Raw genomic sequence first — 19,890 nt, forward strand, 5'->3', positions numbered from 1 at the left:
AAATATTTATTTTTTCCCCAAATAATAAATTTTAAAAATATTAAAGAGACGTGCACTACAGCTAATTTTCCTAATCATGGTTATTTCTCATCTCTGATGAAATGTTTACTAATTCTTTTTTATTTACCACCACTTGTTTGTTTTTGCATGAATTGAAACTCGGCTAGAATGTAGTAAATGTTACCACCGGAAGTAAAAGTAACCACTAACCACCGGAAGTAACCACAAACCACCTAACCACCGGAAGTAAAAAGCTAACCACCGGAAGTAAGAGTAACCACCTAACCACCGGAAGTAACCACCAACCACCCTAACCAAGAGGTGAGGTGTTTCTGGGTACCATATACTACTACTCCTGGCCTATTTCTATGCCACCATTTACACACCCCACAGGTTCTATGATTAACCACAGTCTTAACAACTTTATTACCATACTTTGGTTTACTCATGAAGAAAGTATGAGCTAATAAAATAATGAAAGAAATAATGTCAAGCAAATGTATCAGGGAGTAGAATTTTTTTTTCTGTCATACAGTTTAAATATACTCACAAGTAAGACTGTCAAAGCCACGCTTTTGCCATGCCGTATCCACAGCAACAGTCATACCGGATCTTGTCTTACAGGGAATTTTCAATGCACGCTTTACAAAACTTGATAATCCAGACCTTCTATTAACTAACCTCTGCTTTAGCCGGAGTAAATATGAAGGGTGCTTTGGAGATTGAGGGTTGCTACAAAGATAATTGAAAGTCAGAATGCTGATATGATGTTAAGGTATTTATTTTTGATTTGCTAGGCTTAAACAAAATTACTCCTCATCAGGAACATCTTCCCAGTCTTGATCATCTAATAATTCATCGTTATGGTCAGCATGGTCACCAATCATACCATCAAACACATTAGAACATACTTGTCTGTAATTTAATATTATGTTGTAATCAGTATAAAAATTTTCATCTGAATCTTGTTTTTAGAAAATAAAAATGTGATCAGTGTCATAATTATTCAAATTTACCTGATTGACGGTGAAGCATCAGGAAGAGGACACACACCCAGGTCTTCATCGACAGCACCCATACTCTGTATAGCTTCCTTCGACTCCTCCTTGGCAATGTCTCTGTAAAACATTTTCAAGTTCCAGTACATAAATAGCAAAGATATTTGAATTCTAAAATAAGTTGATAACTATACATGTAAACACTAAATTCTACACTTACTGCATTTCCATCTCAAATGCTTCTTTTGCTGCATTTAGTGTGGACATTCCTGCAACTTTTTCAACTACTTCACCAGCTCTCCTCTCCATGCATTTCAGATTTTTTTCACCAATGGGAGGTATATTGAGGGTCGACAACGTATTGTTTACTTTGACAGGGCCTCCGATACTGTCTATCATAGCTGTGAAAATAAACAATACAAACAGTATAATCAATATTATATTAAAAAAAAAACAGACATCAAATATGTTAAACTATAAATGTAAACTACTTACCTGTCCCTAGCTTTGTATTTACAGAAAAACAAGGCATGCCGCGTTTTCTGATGTGGTGCGTTTTTCCATAGGCGACCTTGTTTATGTACCGACAATCTGTATTAGAGCACATAACGTATAGGTACCCTCCCAGACCTTTTTTAAGTTCACCTACCACCGAGTCGTACGTTAATGGAACAGGTCCTAATAAACAGCCTTGATAGAATTTCAATCCAGACAACAGACAGTCAAACTCAATCACACGTCGACCTACTTTCCAGCTGTTTCTACTAGCATTATCTGGCAATTTCAATTTTTGTACAAGCGATTTTTTGAAAACGACTTGACCGATTTTCGTGAAAATTGCAGATCTTGTAGATATTGATTAAAACCTTATATATAATTTTTTATTTTAATGACGTCATTTCCGTTCGGGAGATATTGACGTTTTAGTGATTTTTAGAGGGTCATTTTGTCCTGCTATCTCCTCCTAAACGAAAAAAGATATTGAATTTAAATTTTCAGGGATTGTAGACAAAAGATTGTAGATGTGTTTAAAGGCATTTGTGGTTGTCTGGCTTCAAAGGCGTCGAAGCTCGCCTGGACCCGAAAATCTAGTTTAAAAAGACGACGTAATTTTTATTGATTTTCGTTCTTTATCTCCTTTTCTGAAAATATTTTACCATAACATATAGAGCAAATAAAATTTATATTTACAGGATCTTCCGTTTGATAACAAGAAAAAGGGGCTGGTCCCTTAAATAAGGGGCCAAAAGGGCTCTAAAGTCTTTCTCCCATAGCACTTTACTGAGAAATATTTTGTCATATGTTTAAGAAGCAAAAATGTTCATCTTTTACTAATTAAACTATACATTATAAATTTTTTAAAATGCGTTACGTAATTAGGGGTTTTAAGGGGCCAAAACTCCAAAACTTCGATCGAATATATCTCAAAAAGGACAAATATTTTGAAAAGCAATATAGAATAAAAGACGTTTGGAATGATGTTTTAAACAATATTCAATCATAAAATTTTCGTTATCTGGCCCCAATAAGGAGATTAGGGGTCGGCCCCTAAAATGTCCTTTCCCAGATAGCTCTTAAACGGCAAAGAATTTCTAAACACTTGTTGAACAAAATATGTTAAATATCAAAAGAACTTTCGTATGATGCCAAGAAAAAGGGGCTGGCCCTTCAATTTAGGGGCCAAAAGGGCTCTAAAGTCTTTCTTCTATAGCACTTTACTGAGAAATGTTTTGTAATATGTTTAAGAAGCAAAGATGTTCATCTTTCACTAATAAAACTATACATTATAAAAAATTTATTATGCGTTACGTAATTAGGGGTTTTAAGGGGCCAAAAGTCCAAAATTTCGATCGAATATATCTCAAAAAGGACAAATATTTTGAAAAGCAATATAGAATAAAAGATGCTTAGAATGATGTTTTAAACAATATTCAATCATAAAAGTTTCGCTATCTGGCCCCAATAAGGAGATTAGGGGTCGGGCCCTTAAATATCATATCCCAGATAGCTCAAAAACGACAAAGAATTTCTAAACACTTGTTGTACAAAATATGTTTAATATCAAAAGAACTTTCGTATGATGCCAAGAAAAAGGGGCTGGCCCTTCAATTTAGGGGCCAAAAGGGCTCTAAAGTCTGTCTTCCACAGCACTTTACTGAGAAATATTTTGTCATATGTTTAAGAAGCAAAAATGTTCATCTTTTACTAATTAAACTATACATTATAAATTTTTTAAAATGCGTTACGTAATTAGGGGTTTTAAGGGGCCAACACTTCGATCGAATATATCTCAAAAAGGACAAATATTTTGAAAAGCAATATAGAATAAAAGATGTTTAGAATGATGTATTAAACAATATTCAATCATAAAAGTTTCGTTATCTGGCCCCAATAAGGAGATTAGGGGTCGGCCCCTAAAACGTCATATCCCAGATAGCTCAAAAACGGCAAAGAATTTCTAAACACTTGTTGAACAAAATATGTTTAATATCAAAAGAACTTTCGTATGATGCCAAGAAAAAGGGGCTGGCCCTTCAATTTAAGGACCAAAAGGGCTCTAAAGTCTGTCTTCCATAGCACTTTACTGAAAAATGTTTTGTTATATGTTTAGGAAGCAAACATGTTCATCTCACATTTATTCAACAACATATTATAATAATTTTATCATGTGTTCCGTATTAAGGGGTTTTAATGGGTTTTAAGGGGCCAGAAGTACCAAACTTTGATAACATACCTCAAACAGAACAAATATTTTAAAAAACATTATTTTGAAAATCAATATAGAATAAAATGCTGAGAATGATGTTCCTAATAAAATTCAACCAACATTTTTTTGTTGTTTCCCCAATGAGGAGATAAAGGGTCAAATATCAAAGTCAAGGTCAAATAACCTTCAAAAAATCGCACGGAAGACCTCCTCGTTGCTCGCAACGAGATCGTGTCTAGTTATGATCAATTATTACTCTTTGATCCGTTTTCTTCCTTCGTGTAGACGGCGGCCGCGTGAATCTACCCCTTTTGTCACGCATTTGCATGGGGGCCGCCATTTTTCCTTACTATTAACATACGGGCTTCTGGCGGGGAATTCCCAGATTCCAAAGTTGCGCGAGATCACCCGAAATTTGCCGAAGTCATTAGGTCCATAATACCTTAAGTAGTAGATAGAAAAAAATTGACGAGATTAAGTCACATAGTTATATGGACAGATGTCACATAAAATATCCTTAGATATTGTATATTTATGTAGAGTTAAGTAGTAGACAGAAAACATTGACAAGATTAAGTCACATAGTTATATGGACAGATGTCACATAAAATATCCTTATAGACATTGTATATTTATGTAGAGTTAAGTAGTAGATAGAAAACATTGACGAGATTAAGTCACAAATTCTATGGACACGTGTCACATAAAATATCCATAGATATTGTATATTTATGTAGGGTTAAGTAGTAGATAGAAAACATTGACAAGATTAAGTCACATAGTTATATGGACAAATGTCACATAAAATATCCTTAGACATTGTATATGTAGGGTTAAGTTATAGTCACATAACACCTTGACAGAAATCACATAATATCCCCTTAATCATGTGACAGGAAGGTCTTGGGCAGCCATGTTGACCAGAGTCAGCTGAAGTGAAAACACGGATGACGAACTTACCATTGGATTTTTAGCATTTGATTCAGATTTTGAATTTTCACAAGATTGTTCTTTCTCCTCAGATTTTTCCCTTGATGTTCTAGAGCTTTTTATTAATGGAAAAAATTTTCTGTGCTTTTTCTCTGCAGCTGAATTCACTGCATGTACATTTTTTCGTCATCTATTGGGATTTCACTTTTCAAAATATGTACTTGAATAAATTTTAAGGCCATTATTCCACATCCATTCAATGAGGACAAATTGGTAAAATACAAAAAGGTAGGGCCATGGCCACATTATTTTACGTCATCCCTCTCACACAAAACCCATTGTGATGTCACAAGGGGGGATATCAAGACAATATTCAATGAGGAATATCCATGGGATATAGGGGTTAACATGGGATAAAGAGATCTATGAATTGCTCCTGTGCAACATGGACAAGAATCCCTAAGATATTAGGGGTGAAACGATACGCCTCCTTCAAGATACGATACGAATCATGTTATATCTGAATCCGGAATCTATTGTTCTTATCATATTGGTTTTGTATGTAACGTGTAACTGCGCATGAATTTGTAAAATAAAGTAGTTCCTGTGTAGCCATTTTGGTAGTCACACGTGATTTCCCTGAACCCAACATATTGGCGACGAGGATCGGAGGATGGCGCTTATCATCGGGAAAGTTGGCCCGTTCGACGAGGCGGTCGAGCCGTGGGAGTCTTACACGGAAAGGTTAGGACAATACTTCATAGCGAACGACGTACATAACGATTTAAAAGTTCCGTCACTTCTTTCCATAATTGGGCCTCGCCATTATACTCTACTGAAAAATCTGTGCGCGCCAGTTAAACCGGCTGCTATGACATTCGATGAACTCATCAAGAAATTAACAGACCATTTAAGCCCTCGCCCATCGGAAATTGCTGAACGATTTCGTTTTCATAAACGAGAGCAAGGCGCAGGGGAAACTGTTACAGTGTACATAGCGGAGTTACGCCGTTTGGCGATCCATTGCGACTTCGGTGACACACTGGATAAGACATTAAGAGACAGGTTTGTGTGCGGTTTAAAGCAAGAACATATTCAAAAGAAGCTTTTGGCGGACACAAAACTAACGCTCGAACGCGCAATCCAGACCGCAGTAGCTATGGAAACAGCAAGTTGTGATGCACTAGAACTCCAAGGAAAACGGGAGACGGTATACAAACTTACGGTAAACAAACCGAGAAATAGCACCTACGGAAAACAGAAAACACACAAAACACCGTTTAAACCTGTGATGCAGGGGAAGTGCTACCGTTGTGGTGGAGACCACAAAACAAAGACTTGTAAACATCTGAACACTAAATGCAGATATTGTGACAACCCTGGACACTTAGAAAAAGTTTGTTTTAAGAAACAACGTGACAGTAATGGTGGAAAAGTCCATTATGTTGATGAAGAAACAAGTGACGACAGTGACGAGTATGAACATAGCAGTTACCTGCTGCATTTCGGCGTGAACAAAGTATCCGTGGAGCCTATAATGGTGACACCGAGGATCGAGGGTGTGGAAATCCCTATGGAACTGGACACAGGTGCGGCAGTCTCGATCATATCCAAAGCAAACGTTGAAACGTATTTCAAGAAATACAATCTTCTTCACACAAACGCAAAGCTGAAAACATACAGTGGGGAGGAGATCCAACCAGCTGGAAAATTAAAAGTGATGGTTGAACTGAATAATCAGAAAGAAACATTAGACTTACTGGTTGTAAACAATGAAGGACCAACTCTCATGGGGAAAAACTGGTTACAGCAGTTGAAGCTCAACTGGAAAGAAATCAAATCCATCAGATGTGATGAACAGAACGTGAAAGTGAAAGCTATCCTAGACAAACACAAGAAAGTGTTCGAACCAGGCATCGGCAAACTCAATGACATGAGAGGGAAACTTACTCTACAGGATGGCGCCAGCCCGAAATTTTGCAAAGCGCGTGAAGTTGCGTACTCACTTAGACCACGTGTGGAAGAGGAATTCGACAGACTACAACAAGCAGGAGTTATCTCACCTGTGAAATTCAGCGATTGGGCTACACCCATCGTACCCTTACCTAAGGCGAACGGCAAAGTGAGAATTTGTGGCGATTACAAGGTGACTCTAAATCCTGCCATGAAGATCGAACAATATCCGTTACCGAAAATAGCAGACATATTTGCATCCTTAGGCGGTGGACAGAAATTTAGCAAGATAGACTTGACCCAAGCTTATCTACAGATGGAAGTTGATGAAGTTTCAAGAAATCTACTCACCATCAACACCCACAAGGGACTATTCTGTTTCAAAAGACTTCCGTTTGGGATCGCGTCAGCACCCGCTATCTGGCAAAGAGCAATGGATCAAGTCCTGACAAACATTCCGAAAACTAAGTGTATTTTGGACGACATGATCAGAACAGGATCAACAGATGAGGAACACTTGCAGAACCTTAGTCTTGTGTTACAGAGACTTGAACAGTATGGGTTTAGAGCTAACCTGGACAAGTGTCAATTTTTCAAAGACCAGATTAGCTAGTGTGGACACGTGATAGACAAAGCCGGGTTACACAAGTCAAATGAGAAAACAAACGCTGTTGAAAATGCACCGACACCCGAAAATGTGTCCCAATTACGTTCATTCTTGGGCTTGGTTAATTACTACCATAGGTTCCTGCCGAACCTTGCTACAGTAGTTGGACCGCTCAACGAGTTGCTACAGAACAACAAGAAGTGGACATGGACAGCCAAATGTGACGACGCATTTGCAAAAGTGAAAGAACTGATCACATCCGAACAAGTTCTGTGCCATTATAATCCGACATTACCTGTACGGCTAGCTACTGATGCATCACCCTACGGAATAGGGGCTGTACTCTCACATGTCATGGAAGATGGAACCGAACGTCCCATTGCGTATGCTTCTCGCTCGTTGACTAAGGCGGAGAAGGCATATTCCCAGATCGATAAGGAAGCTTTGAGTATCTACTGGGGAGTACAGAAATTTCATACTTACCTGTACGGACGTCATTTTACGTTGATCACAGACCACAAACCACTTGTGAGCATTTTTCACCCTGAAAAACAGCTACCTGCAATGACAACTGCTAGATTGCAGCGCTATGCTATATTTTTATCGAGCCACAATTACAGCATAGAATACAGAAATACTGCAAATCATGGAAACGCAGATGGATTATCAAGACTACCCTTGTCTGCACCCAGTACCAGTACAGATGAAGAAACTGATGCTTGTAATGTCTTTTATTCTTCACAGTTTGAAAACTTACCTGTTACTTGTGACACTGTAAGAAAAGAGACACAACGTGATCCAGTCTTATCGCAAGTGCTAGACATTGTCTTACAAGGAACTCGTGACTTTCCTCCTGAGAACGACTTCAAAACATACAGGAATAGGAGCAAGGAACTTACTGCTCACCAAAACTGTCTACTTTGGGGAAACAGAGTCGTTATTCCTGCAACACTTCAAAGTGAAATATTGACAGAACTTCATAAAAGTCACCCAGGAATCGTCAGAACGAAGAGCTTAGCGAGATCTTATGTATGGTGGCCCACTCTTGACAGCGACATTGAAGAAATGTGTCAGCACTGTGTTGATTGTCAACAATACTTACCAAAACCCGAGGCAGCTCCTGTACATCCCTGGGAATGGACTGGTTCTCCGTGGGAGAGGGTTCATGTGGACTTTGCTGGACCATTTAAAGGACAGATGTACTTCATTCTGGTAGACTCGCATTCCAAATGGCCAGAAGTTGTGCGCATGTCTTCAACAACAGCAACTGCGACCATCAACGTCCTTAGAGATATCTTCGCACATCTCGGACTACCGAAAACATTGGTTTCCGACAATGGACCGCAATTTGTTGCTGATGAATTCAAGACATTTTTGCGACAAAATGGAGTGAAACATGTGACATCATCACCTTATCACCCCAGGACAAATGGACTGGCCGAACGTTTCGTGAGGAGTTTCAAAGCAGCCATGAAGAAAGACAGCAAAATAACCTCTAAGGAGATTGACATTTTCCTCATGACATATAGAGTGACTCCACACGCTACCACAGGAGAGACACCTGCGAAATTACTTATGGGGCGAAATCTTAGAACACGCTTGGACCTACTGAAACCTGACACCAGCAATAAAGTGCGACAGAAACAGGACAAAATGAAGCTGTCGAAACACACAGGATCCAACGTGCGCCAATTCACCGTTGGAAAATCCGTGATGGTTCGAGACTACAGAGGAAGTGTACCATGGATTCTTGCTACAGTAACGTCTTGTTTAGGACCACTCACATACGAGGTGAAGACCAAGGAGGAAGGAGTGTGGCGTCGGCACGTGGACCAGATGAGAAGAGCTTCAGAAACCTTGACAGAGAAAACTGTACAAGACACATTAGCCAAAGCAATTCTGAGCCGATGGAAACACCTGCAGTACCGTTTACCTACCCTACCGATTCACCGGAAGTGTCAGATCGTCCGTCATCGCGGTTGAAAGTGCCGGACACTCCGAAGACAGACCGCTCCGTCGTCAGCAAATCTCCTGTTGAACCGAGGCAAGCTGTGCTACAGACGCCTACCGCGGAACGACGGTATCCAACACGCATTCGCAAACCAACTGAGCGCCTGATTACAGTGATGTGAATTTGTGTTTTTTATTTGTGCTGAGGCATAATAATCCTCATTAAGTTCATTATTGTGAATTCAAAAGTTTGAAGTTTTGAAAAATTTAGTTATATGTTACATTCAAGAAATGAACCAAAACATTTGTGTATCTGTGGACATTGATATGAAGGGGGGGAGGATATGTTATATCTGAATCCGAAATCTATTGTTCTTATCATATTGGTTTAGTATGTAACGTGTAACTGCGCATGCATTTGTAAAATAAAGTAGTTCCTGTGTAGCCATTTTGGTAGTCACACGTGTTTTCCCTGAACCCAACAAATCAGAAAATTTTTCTAGGTTTGGTTTTTTTCTATACAATACATTTTGATAGAAGGAAACAAATTCAACGTTGTTTTATGTATTGTATCACTGAATCCAGTCACCTAATCTACCTTCAAATTAACTAGAAGAAGTAAATTAGAATGAATTGACTGTGTAAGATTATTTTACATAGTATCAGTCCTCAAAAAATTACCTTTTTAAATATTTTTTATGTTGAGTAGCGTGTTTTACCTATGCCAAACCCGACTGAATAACGATCGATCCTGACCAAAAAATGAACTGAACCAAAAATGGAGATTTTGCACCGTGTATCAAACTGAGAAAAAATACCACGGTGAACCGTTTCACCCCTATAAGATATGTGACAATGTCTTGTTGAAACAAAATTAAAAAATAAAGAAGTTAATAATAGATAGTTTTCAGTCAACCCAAATTAACAAGAGTTATTTTCCTTCGGCTGCCATATTGTGGGTCAACATGCTTATATTCCTTCATAATTCAACCAACTTTAACTTTTTATACTGGCTATTGTGGGCTGGAAAGCATTGTTTTTCTGACAATTATACATTTGTTGGAGCCTCCATTATTTCATAATGTTTATTCCATAACGAATTTCCCCCGAATATTTTTGCTTCACCTTCTTATATTTGGTAGGACAAAGAAGGAAAATTACCTGGTTGACCCACAAGATGGCGGCCGACGGGAAATAACTCTTGTTTATATGGGTCTACTGAAAACTATTATTTTTGTTTGCAGGAAACTGATCACTTTATGTTTATAATGAATACTCGATCTCGGCTAATCAATACAACAGTGACAAAATCTAATTGGAAGGAGCCTGATGGATACGAAGAAGGTCAAGGTCACAAAACTCCATTCGATCCATAACATCGTTGAATTCTGTTTTGGATCATAACAGTTGTGAATATCCAGACATCAGTGAAAATGCTTATGGGAGAGGAGAACATAGTAGAAATATGGAAGATGAGAAGACAGTTCGGCAGGTTCACAGACCAGCCAGAAACACAACCACCTACAAGGAGTGGGGAGCTGCAAAGAGCCAGGAGAGAATAAGTGTGCAACAGAAAAATCGGATAACAGCTTTTCAAGAAGTCGGGTATGCTGATGTTTTGTATATCTTGGTATTGTGAAATAATGCACCTAAATAAAGGAAGCAAAAAGGTGACCACGATGGTCAGTACCTCAACTTATAAATGACATAAATATTAATTCTGTTAAGGCACACCCATTATTTTGAGATAGGTTTATTTTAAAAAATCAGACAATTATTGACATTAATGGTGATAAGTACTTTAAATTTGCAGTTGAACTGAGCCACATCAAGGATATTCACACTAGAAAGGAGTCAACATTTGATCTTGAAAATCTACATAAAATCAATTTATTTTTCTCAAAAATATACAAGCTTCTTGAGAATTAATTGTATTTAAACTGTCGAAATCTTCAAAACTGTTTAATCTCTTTTTGGTCGTAAAATTCATGTTTTCGATTTTAGGTATAAAGAAGTGCCACTGACTTACTAGAACGACTTAGGTCATACAACTGCATGTGTTAATTATTATTATAAATGTGTTTTTACAGAATGAAGAGAGTTCAGTTTTGCTGGGCCAGGCTACCAGGTTTACCAAAAACAATGATGTGGCCAGTGCGCCGGGAACCTGGTAGCACCATGGACTCTGAAATACAAGTATATTGTAAAGCAGATAATGCTATGTAAGTACTACCATACATGTTCATAACCATATAAGTAAAAAGTATATATTCCGATGCTGATCTACACATACTCATTTTTTTCTTACTACATTTTTATATATATATCTAGATTTACAGTAAAAACATCCGACACAGATGAATTGCTCACAGAGCATTGGGCAGATATAGGACTAAGTAATATTTTGTATCATTTTGCATGGGTTAAAGATTTTTTAGTTATTTTATTTGTTGTTGGCTCAAAAGGCTTAATTGAGCTTTTCTGATTGATGTTTGTCTGTCTGTCATCTGTCAGCTTTTTTTTCCCCTTCAATTTTTCATTTATCCCGGTACATTTTTTCCAGAATCACTGAGTTAATTTCAAGCAAGATTGGCACAAAGCATTTTTACTAGGAGGTATTCTAATAAATGGTTCTCTTCTTTTTTGGTGTTGGGTAGATAATTGAAAAATTGGATTGCAAATCTATGCCAAGCTTGCTTTTTTTCCCTTCCAATTATTTCCATCATATAATATAGCATTTTATTCGTTATTCTATAACCAATTTTGAATTTGCCTATAATGAAATTGATGACTCTCAGCTTGAGTACTTTTGTGTTGGGTCATTGAAAAATCTTTCTCTGTAGGACTATTGTGGCAGAAATAATCATTCTAATATGGAAGCCTCATGATACACTGTAGGCTCTTATTTATTCTAACTATGGAATTGATGCCAAAGGGTAGTAGAATTCTACAATTTTTACAAGGAAATTTATTTTCAAAAATCTTTTAAGAGTTTTTGATCCAAAAATTTTGAAACTAATATGTAAGCATCATCATGTGGTGTAAATTCAACTTAGTTCAAATTTTGATTCCCCAAAATATTACTTGTACTATTATTAGCAAAAAGAATCAGTTAAAATCTTGAGAAGTAAACACCTAGAAGTGGTGAAATTGTTATGTAAAGTATCCTCAGTAGTATCCCATTCAAAAGAAATTTTTAGGTCACCTGAGTCACTCAGGTAACTTTTTTCTATCTGTTTTGTCCGTTGTCGTCCATCGGTTGTCGGATGTAAACTTTTTAAAATATATTTTTCAGCTTTTTCTAATAAACTGTTTTACCACTTTCAACCAATTTTGGTATAGAGCATATATGGGCAAAGGGGAACACAAATTTTGAATTTCATGGTCCTTGCCCTAGGGCATTAGGGTGGGGCCAAACTATCAAAATACAATTTTTTTTCATTTTTTTTTTTTTTTTACTTCAGGACATCAAAGAGTCAAATATTAACATGATTATAACAAGCAGTGTCGAGTCTTTTATCAAAATTGTGAAATTTCTGGCCCCACGGTCCGGGGTTCTGGAGTTATTGCTCTATTGATCATGTAGTAAAAATGTATCATTTTTTCGAAAATCTTCTCTTACCCTTTATATTTAGCAGAAAAAAGTAAGTGCATGATTATGAGCAATGAACCTTGCTAATGAGTAAGGGGTGCCTTTTCAAACATTGTGAAAATCATGGCCTATTGATCAGGGGTCTGGTGTTATGGTGGGCTCTATTGATTATGTAGTGAAAATGCATTATTTCTTTGAAAAATTTAGGTCTCTGCTCCTGGGTATTAAGCATCAGGGATAGACATTAACTTTCAGATTCACTTGCTGTTGAATACAATGGAGGCAGCCATGTTAGTTTCTAATTTATTGACATACACATAAAAGACAAAACCAAAGACGGATAACTTCCGGATTTCAAATAGAAAACAATTGAGTATGTGACATCCCTCTCTTTCCATCAAAAGCAAAATATTATGCATTTGTAATGAAAAATTGACTAGAGATTACGCAAGACTGGATTTTCATGCAAAAACAAAATACATAATTTCTAAACTCTAAATTACAGTTTTTTAATTGTTTTTGTTAATTTTTCAATGTAATAGCTATTTAACGCAACACAATGAGTCATTCAATATAGTCACTGAATTTTGCTGGTGGTCTGACGGTCCTGCCTGAGCGCGTGGTTTGGGGTTGAACTGGAACAGGTGCGTTGTTTGGTTCAGCAGTGATGTTTGCATCTTTTTCATTACTGTCTGTAACTGAATGCTATCACGCAAATCTTCAGGATTCACACAATTTCGCATGCCATCATTTTGCGGTGCATTCTCAGCACGGTAGTTGGTTGCGCGAAGGTGTCTTCGGTTCCTACGCAATTTCCTTCCATCTGACGACTGAACAACGTAGGATCTAGGTGATGCATGCTGTTCAATGACTTGACCAGGTTTCCATTTTCCCTCTGTGTACAGAAATACTGCGTCTCCTGCCTTAAGCGGTTCCAATCCAGGTCCTGCATGTTTGTCAAATTGGATTTTATTATTCAGTTGGCGAGATTTTAATTTGGCTGCGATTTCTTAGGCATCTAATCCAAGAGGTTTTAGCAAGGGCGCAGAGGTTGGAAGTGATGTTTTAAGTCGGCGGTTGAGAAAAAGTTGTGCTGGTGATAATCCGATATCTAGCGGTGTGTTTCGGTAGTCCAAGAGTGCCTTGAACAGGTCTTTAGATTTCATGATGAGCCTTTTGACTGTTTGTACAGTTCGTTCTGCCTGGCCATTTGATTGAGCGTAGTGTGGACTGCTGGTTACATGTTTAAATTCGAACTCAGACGAAAAGTCTTTGAAATCCGCAGAGGAAAACTGGGGTCCATTTTCGGTAATCATTTCATCGATGAGTCCGTATTTTGAAAGCAGCTCTTTTAAGCAGTTCACAGTTGTTTTGCTTGACAGGTTTTCTAGTTTTATTACTTCGGGCCATTTGGAAAAGTAATCAACGACTAGTAGGTAATGGTGTTTCTCGTGTTCAAATAGGTCTGCAGCTAGTTTCGACCAGGGCCGATCTGGTATCTCTGGCATTAGCATTGGTTCCTTTGCATTGATGTTTTGATGTAGTGCACATAGTCCACATGACCTAACTCGGTTGTCGACATCTGTTGACATGCCAATCCAAAAGAGAACTTCACGGGCACGTGCTTTGCACTTGACTATCCCAAGAGGCGATTCATGAATCTTGTCCAGCATTGAGTTCTGTAGTGCTCTGGGTACAATGAGTTTGCTTGACTTGTAGAGAAGTCCGTCCATGACAGATACGCAGCACAGTTAAGGCTGGAATTTGGAGGCGGGGCTTATGTTGATCAACTTTAAACTCATGAATATTCATTAAGGTCTTCCGTTTCCAACGGAAGACCTTTCTATTATTGTGCGAGATTATTCTTATTTTTTTTTCTTCCTAGACGCGAACTTTGAGGCTTCATATCGTGGTAATTTCTGAACGGTTTTTACTCAAATTTTCAGGGCTAATGGACTTTACAAAACACTATCTTCATCAATTCATAAAAGTTAAAATTCTCTTTCCGTTAACGAGTTATTCCCCTTTTAAAATTTTTTAGGGCCTTTGGTTTCCAGACAAAGGCTCCGAGACTATTATGCAGGGAATGGCAATCTAACGAATTTAAATAGCAGAGACATTGTAGTGGTGCACATCGGTTTTTGTTTTTAGATTACGTTTTTTATTTAGGAAAAGGTAGGGGGTCAAAAAACAGGATTCAAAAAAGTGCAAAAATTTAGACATATTTTCCATTATATCTTTTTAACGAAAAATATTTTGTTAAAACATGTAGAATAAAAGTTGTGCAGAATATCGAGGGCTTTCATTTGACACCAATAAAAAAGGGCTGGTCCATTTAATTAAGGGTCAATAGCCCCTAAACGTTTTTGATAAACTCAAAAACGGTTAGGATTTTGATATAGCTGTCGCTGGAAAAGTTGTTTGTTGGAATCTCATAAAGGTCGTAACAATATTATTTTGTAAGTGATTTGTGTAGTATGAGTGTAAAAAGCTTTACATGTTGACAGGTACCTGTTTTCATTTGACAAGTTAACGAAAGTCTTTGTGCGTACAACTGGCATAAAGTTGCCGCAGAAAGTATGCTGGTTTATACAGGAGGCATTAATTTATAAGAATATTTTTTTGTGTTGGAGTACATGCTTTTTTTTAAGAGTTTAAGTCATTGTTGTTAAGTTCTTATAGTGCACAATCATTAAAAACGGCAATTGAAAAACAAAACATTCTTTTTCTTTTCTATTAAACCACAAAATATGGAATTAAAAAAATTCTATGCATTACATTTTATTTATTAACTCCATGCATTTCAAATCTACCTTGAATCAGAGCTGTGTGTATGTGTACCATTACGTAAGCTCTCCCTCACCCGCGGCCGAGAAAATCGGTCACCATGCATGCTCGCGGCTGGACTACCTAGCGGTCAGCGGTTATCTAATACACGAGAGCTGTGTCTCTCATATACACGTATGAGTTTATTTAGCCGCGAACTCAAGAATTGGTTTCGTTTTGATTAATAGACACAGCTCAATTGTGGGTTTTAAGTTTAAAATAAATGACTTCTATTTGATAGAGTGTGGTCATTATACTGCAAACTTTTCAAATATTCCTGGGTTCTGAGCTGTGCCTGTCTGTGGGTTGTACATGTACCTTTACGATGAGATCAGCCACGGCTGCACTACCTAGCGGTAATTAAGCGGTTATTTAATACACAAGATTCTCGCACCGCGACGCACACTTACATGCATATGAACGTGTTTGAGTTAATATAGCCGTAAAAACAGGAACTGTTTTAATTTTATGCTATAAAAGTGTGTCCATCTTCTAATTATTCAATTGAACATTTGAGTGTAAATGAACATTAATGAGCGATATTACTCCAAATCGTAAACATCGTAAAACATAAATTAATGGTTAGTTTGTTTATGTAAAATATTTTAAAAACTGCACAAATAATGTTTTAAATCACCCCCCCCCCCCCCACACACACACAAATAGTAAAGCTTTAAATGATGATCATCCCTCGCACATGGCTGAGGAGAACCGGCGCGAGTGGACAAGTAATCCGCGGTCGGTTCGTGTTCTTCTACATGTACCTTATCACGCGTTCATGTTTCATATTTTGCACGGACACAACTATATTTTATTATGTTTTCAACTATTATATTCGTTTAAGATGAAAAGATAAATTCATCAAACTTGTACAGTTGATTAAGCATTGATTTATAGATAGCGTAAAAGGTAGTTTAAAATCAAATTATAATCAATGTTCCATGTAACATGTTTGCGGTAGGTGCTAGCACGATAAAAAAATGTCCTAAATTGAGGCAGTTTTTCTACATGGTCGTTCGTTTCTTTGTAGAAGCGAACTCATCTGCCCCCCCCCCCCCCCCCTCCCGCCCCGCTGACAGGAGCTCGCGCTGGATTTTTTTAATTGTCAAGATCTATCGATAATCGTTTTTGGTGGCTTCTTCTCATGTGTAACATTTTGTTTCACTTTCCCACCCGTTTGTTTATTTAGTCAGTCTGTGTAAATTCAATCGCCACGTGCGACCGAGAATCTTGTGTCGCTTCAGCGCACACAGCTCGGAACATATATAGCCCCAGGTCATCAATTGTTATATAATTGAGTAACAGTTGAAATTGCGCTTTTACATAAAATAATAGATAATAAAATCATCCAGAAAAAAAGTTACCGTTACTCAATAGTCAATACCAAAAATAAAATCCGTATCATTGCAAACTGAAATCGGGTTTTTCAGTATTCGGCGGGATTTGATTTTTCTGCTAACATTAGTATTTTTATTGGTTTCAAAGATTACGATGTAAAAACACAAACAGTAAATACACCTGATATTATTTACATTGATAATGTTGAAAAATAGTTAAAATTAAATTAGTCACATTCGTAAGATAAAAATGTTCTACGAACAACCGATTATTTTTTTCCTTTGTCGTATCATTCGCGCGTAAATAAGTATGTTCTGTACATATATATACATGTACCTCAGAAAAAATTCAAATGATTACACAAAAAAGAAAGTTGTAATTAGTATTTCGGAATTTTTTTCTGAAAGTAATTTCACATTGTATTGAAAAGAACAAGAAATAAAAATGATTTAAATTTTTGACTCAATATTCGTATATACTACCGGCGCTTCGTACATGTGTAACGGCGTACAGTGTATAGATTATTATAATCTGTTCGAATTAAATACCATGCGTAAAGATTCCCATAATAATGACTAGTAATTGCATGACTGTGTACATTGTATGCAAATCCCTGTGTGTTAATTACTTCTAAGACTCTTTGTTTTCCGTTAACAGTGGTTAAAATAATTTTCAGATAATTAATAAATTTTTGTCATTTAAATTGCATGCTTCATCAAATACTGATTCCGATTACCTTGAAGTCATTAATTTTCCATTGGCTATTGACAAAAAAAAAGAGACGCTTGACCATCCAATGAAAACAAATACACAGAGTTTGATTGACAGGTTCAGCCAGGTGCAGGAGACACCCGATGTCCGATCGCGAGGTTATGTGTGCTGCTTGTACAAAGTCGAATGGTCTCAGAAAGAGTTATCGATGTAAATAAATAAAAAAAATATATGCTTAACAAAACATGATCGTTGAAGTTACAGCGAAGTGCATTGAAGCGTTTAATAGGGGTTTACTCCAGAAAAGTTTCGACCTAATGTTTTGACTGACCTTTGTCAAATAAGATCGTAGCTGGGCGGAGTTAAGACTTTGCCGCTCGTGACTTGAATGAGAGAAAGAAAAGAGAGAGATTGAATTGAGTGAATTCTAAGTGGTGCCGATAAAGGAATAATCATTAGTTATAAACTTGCAAACAAATTAATTAAAGTCTGTATAAAAAAATTACATGTATATCCTATATTGTATAACTTTAAAGCGTTTTAAAGATCTAGAACGATTGTGAAAATTTCTTTGGCCGCGCGCCGTCGACAACATGCACATGGATAAGAATGACGTAGCTTATATCCAACTAAATTTCCTATCATGGAGTCCGAGAATACGGACATTGAATATTTTGAAATGCGAACGAATGATCACTTATGAACATGATGAATTTAGATGTAGTGTAAAGAAAACACAACGAAGGCGGATGCATAGTGGAAAAGTAAAACATCTAAGGTAAAGAATGTTTGACACTAAGTAACCATGAAGAAAGTTTTTATACAAAGTAAATTTACAACGTATGTTTAATTCCAGAAAGACTCGGCAAACTTTGATTTGATTATTAACGGTAACATTTGTAATAAAAACAGTTTCTTAAATATTCGTACAGTCTTCGATGTTTGACATTACCTTATCCTATTACTGATCTATCTATAGACATAGTTGTTCCCTGGTTGAAGAATTTCAAAACACTTCAAAGTTTCATAAATCTATAAGATATGCTATACTAAGTCCCGAGTTTTTTCTTCCACCACTTTTTGCTTGATATTTCAATAATAGTAAATACCTTTGTGCTCAAACTACGTTCATCCACTTATATGATAATGTCCAGATTATATGTGTTGAAACGCCCCCTCTACCGCTTCAGATCACATCCCAATACTGAAAGTCTACGGGGATTTTGCATTGCATCAGCCATTAATAAGCCCGGATGAAAACGTTAAAAAATTGCGCAAGGTATCCCGATTACTTCCGAATGGAGAAAAGATGTAAATATTTCCCATTATAAATCTCCGTAAGAAAATTGTTTTCGTTCCTGTGAAATTTTATGAGTGAAAATTGTGCAATGAAGATATCTTTGATGTATTCCCTTTCATCAATTTCAGTTGTGTTTCTTTCACAGGTATGTGTATTTTTATTAAAAATCATCAAAAATTGATGGAAGCAATAACTTGGGACATACTATAGACCGTGATTTGTCACTTTATACGATAACTATTGTAACAGTTGATAGATAGTTCACTCATCTGCGTCATCTGTAATTTACTCCATTAACCAGTTAACTCTCTCTCTCTCTCTCTCTCTCTCTCTCTCAAATTAAGTCACGACCGGTAATGTCTCAACTCCGCCTTCTACATTCTGATTGGACAAAAGTCAGTCAAAACACTACGTAACAACTTTTCTGGAGTAAATGCCTATTAAACGCTTCATCATTTCTTGTAGATTTTTTTTCATGAAAATACCTACATGTACAAAAGAGTTTTGCCAATCAAAAGCAGTTTAAAGTAACGTAAAACACGGGCGCCATTTTGAAACAATTAAATTGTCAGAGAGTTCCGAATGAATTCTGATGAATGTTTCACGCGGTTCTCGCACGCTTTGCCCTAAACGATTTTCACTCTTTGCTCGAAACGCTAAACGGTTTACACGAAACGCTTCACAATCACACGAAACGCTAAACGGTTTACACGAAACGTTTCTCGCATGTAAGTCGCACGTTTTTTGGTGTAGTAGTACGTTTCAGGGTCTGTAAATTTTGTCATCACGTAACAATTCTAAACTTGCAGATAGTTTTCAAAAATTTAGAAATATTATTAAATAAAGAAGTTATCTTAGAAAAAAGGTTACGTATTTTGTAGGCGGGTTTGGTCTTTAAATCAAAGTACTGATGTACTGACGGGAGTTGATTTTATCGAATATTGTTTATTTTAAAATCAACGATATGCTAGTTTGCTT

The 19,890-nt window shown here is 36.9% G+C and overlaps 5 protein-coding genes across 5 annotated transcripts in view; 2 read left to right on the top strand and 3 right to left on the bottom strand.

Moving 5' to 3' along the window:
- Nucleotides 1–19,890, bottom strand: part of LOC128171734 (putative nuclease HARBI1) — a 225,458-nt gene that overhangs the window by 18,600 nt on the left and 186,968 nt on the right. The window lies entirely within an intron of this gene.
- On the bottom strand, nucleotides 810–1,785 carry LOC128174187 (uncharacterized). The gene is made up of 4 exons (XM_052839803.1): nucleotides 1,494–1,785; nucleotides 1,219–1,399; nucleotides 1,017–1,118; nucleotides 810–915 (listed from the first exon to the last, which is right to left on the bottom strand). Exons 1-4 carry the CDS (start codon nucleotides 1,603–1,605, stop codon nucleotides 810–812), a joined length of 501 nt encoding a protein of 166 aa, XP_052695763.1. The 5' UTR covers nucleotides 1,606–1,785.
- Nucleotides 3,544–9,636, top strand: LOC128171725 (uncharacterized protein K02A2.6-like). Its single transcript, XM_052837486.1, has one exon. The coding sequence runs from the start codon at nucleotides 5,309–5,311 to the stop codon at nucleotides 7,199–7,201; it is 1,893 nt and encodes a 630-aa protein (XP_052693446.1). The 5' UTR covers nucleotides 3,544–5,308; the 3' UTR covers nucleotides 7,202–9,636.
- LOC128174188 (uncharacterized protein K02A2.6-like) lies at nucleotides 7,550–9,178 on the top strand. Its single transcript, XM_052839804.1, has one exon. It carries the CDS (start codon nucleotides 7,550–7,552, stop codon nucleotides 9,176–9,178), a length of 1,629 nt encoding a protein of 542 aa, XP_052695764.1.
- LOC128174189 (uncharacterized protein K02A2.6-like) lies at nucleotides 13,748–14,470 on the bottom strand. Its single transcript, XM_052839805.1, has one exon. The coding sequence runs from the start codon at nucleotides 14,468–14,470 to the stop codon at nucleotides 13,748–13,750; it is 723 nt and encodes a 240-aa protein (XP_052695765.1).

This window comes from Crassostrea angulata, chromosome 2 (assembly GCF_025612915.1).
Source record: "Crassostrea angulata isolate pt1a10 chromosome 2, ASM2561291v2, whole genome shotgun sequence".
Lineage (NCBI taxonomy): Eukaryota > Metazoa > Mollusca > Bivalvia > Ostreida > Ostreidae > Magallana > Magallana angulata.